The 11,827-nt window shown below is 37.9% G+C and overlaps 1 protein-coding gene across 1 annotated transcript; it reads right to left on the reverse strand.

The window, feature by feature from the left end:
* Positions 1 to 601: 601 nt before the first annotated feature.
* Positions 602 to 3,580, reverse strand: LOC115211027 (E3 ubiquitin-protein ligase RNF14-like). The gene has a single exon (XM_029779877.2). The coding sequence runs from the start codon at positions 2,668 to 2,670 to the stop codon at positions 1,300 to 1,302; it is 1,371 nt and encodes a 456-aa protein (XP_029635737.1). The 5' UTR covers positions 2,671 to 3,580; the 3' UTR covers positions 602 to 1,299.
* Between the last annotated feature and the right edge of the window lie 8,247 nt (positions 3,581 to 11,827).

The following is an 11,827-nucleotide window of genomic DNA, read 5'->3' on the forward strand; positions in this document are numbered from 1 at the left end:
CTTAGTTTACTGTGGTAACTTCATATATATCAGAAAAAGTAAAAACATGCTCTGATGTGGGTCCAATGGATCCATACAGTCCATGATACCATCAATGCAACTTAATATTGCTGGAGGGAGTAATACAGTCAGCAAAGTGCTAAAATCATTGTTGTATATATATATACACACACACACAAGCATATATAGTCACAAAAACATATACATATATAGAGAGAGAGAAGAGATAAAAGACATGCATATAAGACTTTCTTGAACCAGTATGCAGGTATATGTGCACATAAGGTTGACAGTTTGAATTGTAGCAGGTTACTTAGTTTGGAGATAAAAATATAAATAGCAAATAGGTAGATTCTAGGGTGGTGCAACTGTGGGATAGGATTTGTGGAAGATATTCAGTACAGAATCTGGATGATGATTAGAAGGGAAGTAGTTAAATTAAATAAGTCAAGATAAGAATGAAAACTTCAAAAAAGATTGTTGAGAGGGTACAAGAGGTAGAGTGAACACAGCTTGAGTGTGGGTCATGATGTGTGAAAAGCAATGTTGAGTAAAGGCTCGCACTCTAGGATGTGTTTGTATGTGCACAGTGGTTGCTTCATCCTACAATTCTGATTGTGTGACATGCAGGACATTTCTCAAGGCATTAAGGATTTGAAGTGAAACAACTTCAACCACAAGCACATATGTTAAGGATATATTAACTGCTAAGACATTAATGTAAATGATATTAGACATTATAAACCCTACTTTTATATCAGTGGATCTGTTGCTTTTTTTTCTTTTTCAAATTCGTGTTTTTAATATTTAATATCATTTACAGTTGTGAAGGCTTTACTTTTACCTTTCACATGTTAGTGTAAATCCATCTTAAAAAGAAATATAACCTATGTCATAAATAAAATGGACCAATGTTTTCTTTTGATATACTAAAGACCTTGTAATAATTTTGTCTTATCCTTGTCTTCATTCTCCTTTTAATGAGGTTTCAAGTGAGGTGAACCAAGCTTTTACAAACCTTAAGAAACCAAATCAAATGATGGTTATCCCTCACACACATATTTCTTCTTCATTTCAAAAATGAAATACAATACTAATAATGGTATTGGTAACATACAACAAGTGATATTATTTCGACATAGAATCGAAACCAGTACACAAGACTGACTCCTTGAAAGTTAATCTCTTTTGTATATTCCCACCCACTAACTAAAAACAATAATAATCACTTCAAAATCAACAAAACTTTTATATAATAAAACCTCTTTTTCTGATTTCTTCTTTTTCTTTAGTAACTTATCACAGAAAAAAATCGACATCGTGGAAATCATCATCGATATCAACTCCTTCAAAAAGCCGGTTAAAGCATGGACTGGCACTCGAACTGAAATGTATGTAAGGCGAATTCCTCGGTAATGTTTCCATGCACAACCAACAAAAGAATGCATTGCATTTGGAGCAAACCATCTTGTTGCAACCATCTATTTTCTGGATGTGAGTGTTACAATGAGGGCATTGCTTGCTGTGTTGCTCAAGCCATTCTTGTGAGAAAGACTCATCAACAATATCCTGTAAATGTTTTTTGCCAAAACGTTTTTCCAAAATATGCTTGTTTTCAGCATCAGCATTCAAATATTCATCTTTCAACTTCTGTCGATCCTCAGATTTCATTTTACAGTTAGATAAACCATGGTATGTTAACCTACAGAGACTACAAAATACCAGGTTGCAACTGGGGCAATTGCCTATATTACAACCACGGTCTAAAATGACAGGCTGGCCACAAGCTGGACGAGGGCAGTATACTAAGTCTGTCATTGTCTGAAGACCTAACTGTAAGAGTAGGTAGTCATATCTGGAGAAGACATCGGGGTCCACAAGTGACTTAACTTGAGATGGATGAATTTTAGATTCACATTTGTCCGTTGGGCATTGTAATCCATTAATATTTCCGTCTTTTATATTGATAGTAAAATATTCTTTCATACAGTCTTTGCAGAAAACATGTTCGCAGCCATCAAGCTTAATACACTTTGAACCTAGTTTATCACAGAAGCAAATGTTGCAAGTAAACAAAGTTTTTGAAAATTGTCTCTGATTTTCCTGGTTGTTGTAATCAAGAATAGTTGGTAACAATAAATCCTGAGAAGCTATGTCTTGTATTCCGCGAGGATCGAACTGACTGTCTGTATCTTCGCTATGTTTAGTACCAACCGAATTACTTACCACGCTTGATAGATCTAAGGGAACTTTTAACCCGAGCAAATCGAACGTTTCATTTTCAAGAACGTCAAACCAAAGAAATAACACTACCATGCCATTATTTTCCTGATAGACTTGGTCAAGCCGCTTACATAATACATCGAGTTGGCTCTTAGAAAGCCACTTGCAGGAAAGTGTGAAGATAGGTGCATGGTGAGAAGGATAACCTGTAGGAAGTTGAAAGTTGAGAACAAGAGGCGGCAAGTGTTTGATATGATTGAGTTTTTCGGTGATATTAGCCGATGCCGAATCACTATCGCTGCTTTGTATTTTGACACTGAACGGTTGAGGTAGCTTCAATTTGGCAACAAACTGACCACCGTAGTCATCAAGTGAAGGTAGAAATATATCCTCTTCATAGATGCTGCTTATAGCAACTAGTTCTTCAGCTCGTTCATCGTTGTCCATTTCGAAATGCGAGTCAAACAAAAAATATCTAGCATTCGAAAAGTATGTTTATTTATGAGCTGCCTTACTTTTTGCTTGTTTGTTTTTCTTTAATTATGTTCTTACATATACATACAAATGATGGTACTCACGAAAACAAGTTCACGAGTGAAGAAACAGCATATTTTATAAAGAATTCAGAGGAGCTTCTGCGAATAAACCACGTTGCTGAAAACAAGTAACGGAGACACTCCCCCTGCAGTGGTAGTTTCGTCAAAAAAGTTATTAACTTTTTTTTTTACATTAAATTAATAATGATCACAACCATTATTATTATTTCTCTGTCATAATCAACTATTTATCGAATGTTTTATAGATATAGACTATCTTAATTTTGTAGCTTACAATTTCCAAGTAGTCTTTGTTATATTTTGTTTTGTTTAAGCAGCTGATAAGTTTAAGAAAATGTTTTTGGTCAAAGTCAGCTGGGTTTCGTGATTCATAAAGCTTATTAAAGCTACAATAGAAAATTACGTTTTTAAGTTAAATTGGACAAACTAAGTAAACAACTTTCTATTTAGTTAGTTAGTTTCATGCCAGAGTGAGAGGGAGAGAGATAGCAATTCTCATATTTTGCTTTTCGTGAAGCAAGCAAACCAGCCGGATGTGATCCGTTGAGAGAAAAAGAGAAAGCGGAACTTGAATTGTTTATCTTTCTTAAGAACGGTATCGATGTAACTATAACCATTCCTATTAAGGATTGAAACCTTATTCGTTTTTTTCTGTATGATAATATTTACACAAATGATTTTTTTTTAATAGATTGTTTTAAAGATTTCAAATTTATTGTAGATGTAGAAATAAGGAGATAAGGCGTTCATGACATTCTCGAAAGTACTAAGGACATTGATAACTGGCGTAGTTTAAACAGGAATCGAATCTAGCTCAGGAATAACCTTCTCACAACAGCAACGTATCTATCTCTTTTACACACACACATTATTGTAGACAGTATAAAAGATACACAGACACACACACACACACAAAAACTAATGAACTTCTCAAGAATACAATTTAGCAAAGTAAAGCAACAATTACGGTTTAAAAAATAGATAAATAAAAGAAAGGGGAAAAAAGGTATGTACACCCCATCAATTATATATTGCTGCACGAAATACAGGGCTTTTAACTCAAAATACAGCATTACCACTTGTTATAATGAGGTTCATGCGCTGCAAGAGCCAAGTACATGAGAAGCTTCAAACGCTCACACACACACACGCACAGTACATCTATTTCTCCTGATTGACTACATAGTCAATAAAGTAGTACAGGGTGGTGTCATTCCATGACCGACAATGTGGTCATCAACTGCTACAAGAAAGATGCAGTTATAAAGACACCAAGTTGATGAATGAAGTTTTTGAAAGACTTAGCACAACTGATTAGGAAGAGAATTAGTTTATGAGGACATGCTACAGATGCTTTCTTCCTAGTGGAAATACTGCTGGAGAAATATTTATCTAGGAGTAATTTGCAATATCTAGCAGTCATTGACCTGGAAAAGGCGTTTGACAAGTTTTCACACTCTGTAATCTGGTGGTCTTTAAGAAAACTAAGGGTATGTAAATAGTAATAGAGGGCAATGCATGCTATGTACAGAGGTGCAGTCTGCAAGTAGAGAGTAATGAGTTCAGAATAGAATTTATGGGGCAGGTAAAAGTTAATCAAGGCTTAATTCTCAGCTTTCTCCTGTTTACTCCAGTTGTCCACAGAAACTGTACATTGATCAGTAAGTTCTTACAGCTGAATCTTTAGATTTTAAAATGATTTTCCATATGTATATGAAATACTTAGCCAAAGATAAACCTCTGTACCTGGCTTTCGTTGACATGGAGAAAGCCTTTGACAGGGTCCCCCAATCCCTTATCTGGTAGTCAATGAGGAAACTAGGGATAGATGGATGGTTAGTGAGAGCTGTGCAAGCCATGTACAGGGACGCTATCTGTAAGGTGAGGGTTGGCAACAAGTACAGTGAAGAATTCCAGGTAGCGGTAGGGGTCCACCAAGGCTCAGTCCTTAGCCCCCTCCTATTTATCATAGTCCTCCAGGCAATAACAGAGGAATTCAAGACAGGATGCCCCTGGGAGCTCTTCTATGCTGAAAACCTTGCTGTAATTGCTGAGTCACTATCAGAACTGGAGGAGAAGTTTCAAGTGTGGAAACAAGGATTAGAATCGAAGGGCCTTAGAGTCAACCTAGCTAAAACCAAAGTCCTAATAAGTAGGAAGGCTGGCAAACCACAAATCCCTTCAGATAGTTGGCCCTGCTCGATCTGTAGAAAAGGCGTAGGTAGAAACTCCATAAAATGTACCCAGTGTAAGCTATAGACACATAAGAGGTGCAGCAATATCAAAGGAAGGCTAACTGGGAAGATAGTTTTTTGCTTTTTCTGTGGCAGATGCTCTAACAATAAACACTGAAAATGTGCAAAGAACAACTTCTGCCACATTCCAGGAAGAAAAACTAGAAGTAGTTGATATCTTCCATTACCTAGTCAGTAGTGGGGGAGGGTGCACTGAAAGTGTAGCTGCTAGAATAAGAATAGAATGGGCAAAGTTCAGAGAGAGCTTATCTCTGCTGGTGACAAAGGGCTTCTCGCTCAGAGTAAAAGGTAGACTGTATGACGCATGTGTATGAACAGCCATGCTACATGACAGTGAAACATGGGCTGTGACTGCTGAGGACATGCATAAGCTCACAAGTAATGAAGCCAGTATGCTCTGATGGGTGTGTAATGTCAGTGTGCATACGTGACAGAGTGTAAACACTCTGAAAGAAAAGTTGGATTTAAGAAGCATCAGATGTGTGCAAGAGAGACGACTGTGCTGGTATGGCCATGTGGTGAGAATGGATGTGGATAGCTGTGTGAAAAAGTGCCACACCCTAGCAGTTGAGGGAACCTGTGGAAGAGGTAGACCCAGGAAAACCTGGGATGAAGTGGTGAAGAATGACCTTCAAACATTGGGCCTCACCGAGGCAATGACTAGTGACTGGGACCTTTGGAAATATGCTATGCTTGAGAAGACTTGGCAAGCCAAGTGAGACCATAACCTCATGGCCTATGCCAGGGGTGTAACCAACTTACTTATGCATACCTTTCCTTCATTGGACACTAAACTCTGCTTGTGAAGACCTGTTGAGGCAAGTGAAATTGAAATCGAAATCAAATTCGATGGCTGGCATCTGTGCTAGTGGAGCACTAAGAGTACCATCTGAGCATGATCATTGCCAGAGCAACAAACTGGCTTCCGTGCCGGTGACACGTAAAAAGCACCATTCAAGTGTGATCATTACCTGCTTCAGCCATCTGGTTTGCCAGGCGTCAGTCAAATCATCTAACCCATGCTAGCATGGAAAGCGGACGTAAAACGATGATGATGATGATGATATATATATACATATATATATATATATATATATATATATATAATAAAATATTAGGGAATAAATCCAAACTTACAGGGAAAAATCAGATTTAGGATTGAATCCAATTTTATAGTAAAATATTATATTATATTAAATTAGAGATAAAACCACTATTAGGCAAATCATACAATGAAAAACTTAAGCCAATACATAAGATTAATTAATTTATATTATTTTTAATATATATCAAAATTATTAAAAAAAGATAATTAGTATAACACTATGATCGTTTTATGGCTGTCCAATTCGTAAAAATTCGATTTACAGTCATTCTTCAGGTGATTGAAATATTTAACTTAAACCTCGCCAAGTTAAATATTTCAATCACCTGAAGAATGACTGTAAATAGAATTTTTACGAATTGGACAGCCATGAAACGATCGTAGTGTTATACTAATTATCTTTTTTTAATAATTTTGATATATATTAAAAATAATATAAATATATATATATATATTATATAAAATCCGTTGTGTCTGTCTGTGTGTGTGTGTGTGGCTTCTAGGATCTTGGGCATCCTCCATCCGATTGCACTGAAATTTGATATGTAAATACCGAAGGTATTAGGGCATGTATAAGTCTTGAAAAAATTACAAAACTTGATTCCAGGTGAGAATGCGATCGATAAAGCCATGGGAAATTGTTTTTCTTTGGAATAGAAAAAAGTCTATCTTTATTTCTTCTATTGCTGGTGCCTCAAATTTAGGTTAAATCAGTTTTCCTCAAAGGGGAGGCCTATGGGTCAGTTGGACAAGTTGTTTTGAGAAAATTTGGTTTAGATGTTTGACAACTCAGCACCGTCCATTGGAGGGGGAGGCGTTTGCTTGTATGTATATATATATATGCATACATACACACACACGCATATATATATATACACATACACACATATATATACATATACACACATATATATATATACATACACATTCATAAGCATGTACATACATGTTTGTATATATGTTAATAGCTTCAAATTTAATAGTTTCATTTCTATTAGTTTCACTATCTATACATATACATGTTTGTTTATATGTATATACTAGCTGACGTACCTCGTAATTCCTGGGAAAGCAGGGCTTATCCCTTGATTCTGTTCTCGTAATTGTTTCACTAATCCAGTAACAACAATACTAAGTATGTAACCCTTAAAATGCACACACACAAAATACACATGGACACATATACACTACAACACTGCTAAATAAACATAATGAGGCACTGAGAACATGCAACCACTGCGTTTTTCACACATTCAAATTCTACCACAAATCCATGCCTAAATGATCATACAGTATATTTCCACAATACCCCTTAGGTAATCCCAATAACCTTATAAATCTACATTTTAACTCCTAATCCCTATCTAATTTCTCTTTCATACTCAAATATCACAACCATTTAATTATATTTGTGTGTATATGCATGCATACATATATGCGTGTGTGTGTGTATGTGTGTGAGTATGTATGTATGCAAGGTATATATACGTGTGCATGCAGGGGTGATAATACATACAGACACACTATATATGGGTGTACGTATGTACATATACATATGAGTACGTGTTGTATGTGTAGGTGTTGATATGTACAAATATCTATATACATATTTAATATGTGCATGCTTATACATCTTCACATATATATTTTCTTCTACTACTAAGCATTGACCTGTCCTCTAACCAACCTAACCTATATTCCCAAATTCTTCATTCCACCATTTTACTACCCCTCACTTAGGCTCTATCACTACATACCTGACACTCCTTTACTCTTTACACTCTCATACCTCTCAATCTCTCTATCACCCATCACCCCCCATTCCTTCTATCTGACACTCCTTTACTCTTTACCCTATCATCTTTTACATCTTTTATCTTTCTCTCTGTATCACTCTCACCTCCCCATTCCTACTATCAATTTATCTTGACTGACCACTAACAGTACACCCTCCCTCTCTTCATCTCTATATTATCTCTTGAGAGTCAAGACTATTGAAAAGGTTGCAAAGCACAATGAAAATTTTAGGAAAATAAAAATAAAGAATAAGGGGAAATTTTACCAGTGAGTGTGTTAAATTATAAGGCACAAAAAGAAAATGATTCTCCTCAGATACAACAGTATATATAATATATATATATATATATAATATATATATATATATTTATATATATATATATACGAGCAAAACATCCCCCATCCAATGGACAGTGCTGAATCATATCTGCTGAATAAAAAGCAATCAGTGTTTTCTTTTCATTAAAAAATAATTAAGCATGCCTTTATTTCAATAAAATCTTTGGTTCTATAAAACGAAGTTAAGGCAAAAAAAAAAAACTTCTTGAGAAACCAAATAGTCTTTCCTTCCTTCATGCCAAGTTTGAAAAAAATATCTCTTTTGTATCTTCCTCTTTTGGTCTCTTAAATATACTGTATTTTGTGGCATTATTTCAAGTCAGCCGGCTTTTTTTGCGCAAACTGTACGTGCATGTTTCTCACACATGCGTAGTATTGATCGCAACAGCTAATGTACTTGCATGTACAAATGCACGTTCCCACGGCTTTATTGATCGCATTCTCACCTGGAATTGATTTTTGTAATTTTTCAAGACTTATACAAGCTGGTACCGTCGGTATCTACATATCAAATTTGAGCGCAATCAGATAGAGGATGCCTGAGATCCTAGAAGACACACACACAGACAGACAGAACGGATTTTATATACTAGATATATAATCGATTTCATTCTCAGCAGACAAGGAATGCATGGTTGCTCTTAAATACAAAGACCCTCCCTGGTGAAGAATGTACCCCACAAACATAGACTAATTATTAGTGACTTTAGACTTGAGCTCAGAAGGATGCCAAAAACCCAACCAATCTGGAAAAAAAGGACTTGGAAGTTTAGGAACCCTTCGCATGGTCAGAGATTTAGGGATATCCTTACTAAGAAATTTTATGATAGGGAGGAAGAGCTATAGTCCTGTGACATAGAAGGCAGTTGCAAGACAGCTTGCTGAGTGCCAGAGACCAGATCTGTGGCTGATGCAAAGTCCCTTCTAGACCTATGGTAACATGGTGGTGGAACAACACTAGACAGGGCCATTAGAGGAAAGAAACAGGCCAAGAATGCCTGGAAGAGTGGCGGTAGCAGGGAACTGTATCAGATAGCCAAAAGGGAAGCTAAGAGACAGGTATATATAGCCAAGGGTGTAGCAGAAAAGAAGAAATTTGCCAATGTTCAGCAATGTGAGGATGAGACAACTGAAGTATTTCGGATTGCAAGACAGAGTGTGAGAGAAAACCATGATGTCATAGGAGAGAAATGTATCTGCATGGATGATAGTGACCTTGTGTTTAATGTTGCAAAGAAAAGGCTTGGAGAAGCCATAATGAAAGACTGCTGAATGTGAAGAATGAATGGGAGGAGGAGAGTCTGCCAAAGTTTGACCCAATTGAGGGACCAGCTATCCCAATCGACAGTAGCAATTAAAGATATGAAGACAGGGAAAGCACCTGGCCCTTCAGGAATCACTCCTGGGATGCTTAAAATATCGTACAGTGTGGGTTATGGTTTTGTCACCTGCATCATAAATCAAGTAGTTCATGAAGGAGTCATATCCAATGACTGATGTAGCAGCACCATAGTCAACTACTACAAAGGGAAAGGTGAGACTTTAGATAGAAATAACTGCAGGGGCATCAAATTATTTGATCAGGTGATGAAAGTTACAGAGAGGGTCATAACCCAACTAATTAGGGAGAGTTAGCCTAGATTAGATGCAGTTCAGTTTTGTGTCAGGCAGAAGCACCACTGATGCTATATTTCTGGTAAGGCAACTGCAGGAGAAATACCTAGCCAAAGATAAACCTTTATACTTGGCTTTTGTTGACTTGGAGAAAGCCTTTGACAGGATACCCCGATCCCTTATCTGGTGGTCAATGTGGAAACTGGGGATAGATGAGTGGCTGGTAAGAGCTGTAAGGTGAGGGTGGGCAACAAGTATAGTGAAGAATTCTAAGTAGAAGTTGGGTTTCACCAAGGATCAGTCCGCAGCCCCCTCTTATTCATTATAGTCCTCCAGGCAATAACAGAGGAATTCGAGACAGGATACCCCTAGGAGTTCCTCTATGCTGATGACCTTGCTGAGTCACCATCAGAACTAGAGGAAAAGTTTCAGGTGTGGAAACAAGGATTAGAATTGAAGAGCCTTAGAGTCAACCTAGCTAAAACCAAAGTCTTAATAAGTAGGAAGGCAGGCAAACCACAAATCCCTTCAGGTAGTTGGCCCTGCTCGATCTGTAGAAAAGGTGTAGGTAGAAACTCCATAAAATGTACCCAGTGTAAGCTATGGACACATAAGAGGTGCAGCAATATCGAAGGGAGATTAACTGGGAAGTTTTTGTATGTGGCAAATGCTCAGGCGCTATAAACAGTTAAAATCTCCAGAGAACAGCTTCTGTCACATTCAAGTCAGTAGCAGGGGTGGATGCTCTGAAAGTGTAGCTGCTAGAATAAGAATAGCCTGGGCAAAGTTCAGAGAGCTCCTACCTCTGCTGGTGACAAAGGGCCTCTCATTCAGAGTAAAAGGTAGACTATATGACGCATGTGTACGAATAGCCATGCTACATGGCAGTGAAACATGGGCTGTGACTGCTGAGGACATGCGTAAGCTTGCAAGGAATGAAGCCAGTATGCTCCGCTGAATGTGCAGTGTCAGTGTGCATACATGACAGTGTGTAAGCACCCTGAGAGAAAGTTGGATTTAAGAAGCATCAGATGTGGTGTGTAAGAGAGACAACTGTGCTGGTATGGTCACGTGTTGTGAATGAATGAGGACAGCTGTGCGAAAAAGTGTCACATCCTAGCAATTGAGGGAACTTGTGGAAGAGGTAGTCTCAGGAAAACCTGGGACGAGGTGGTGAAGCACAATCTTCAAATATTGGGCCTCACCAAGGCAATGGCTAGTGACCAAAACCTTTGGAGATATGCTGTGATTGAGAAGACCTGACAAGTGAAATGAGACCATAGCCAATGGCCCATGCCAGTGGGTGTAACCAGCCTACTTATGGATACCCCTCATTCATTGGACACTAAACTCTGCTTGTGAAGACCTATTGAAGCAAGTGAAATTAAAATCAAAATTGTTGACGTGGCTGATGACAGTACTGCCCGATTGGCACTCGTGTGTGGAACATTAAAAGCACATCTGAACGTGGGGTGTAACCGGCTCACTCATTCATCGGACAATGAACTTTGCTTGTGAAGACCTATTGAGGTAAGTGTAAACAAATCAAAATCGCTGACATGGCTGATGACAGTACCGCCTGATTAGCATGGTGGCAGTGTTAAGTTAATCGTTGCCAGTGCCGGTGACAAGTGAAAAGCACCATTTGAGCATGATCGTTGCCAGTGTCACCTTACAGACACGTAAACAGCACCCACTACACTCCCGGAGTGGTTGACGTTAGGAAGGGTATCCAGCTGTAGAAACTTTGCCAGATCAGATTGAACCCGGTGCAGCCTCAGGCTCACCAGTCCTTAGTCAAACCGTCCAGCCCATGCCAGCATGGAAAGCGGACGTTAAACGATGATATATATATATATATATATATCACTTTGATCACTTTGACCGACCAGTCCGTCAGGCGTCCATTTGACACCGCTGGTCACAGCACGCTGTCC

Source organism: Octopus sinensis, linkage group LG4 (assembly GCF_006345805.1).
Source record: "Octopus sinensis linkage group LG4, ASM634580v1, whole genome shotgun sequence".
Lineage (NCBI taxonomy): Eukaryota > Metazoa > Mollusca > Cephalopoda > Octopoda > Octopodidae > Octopus > Octopus sinensis.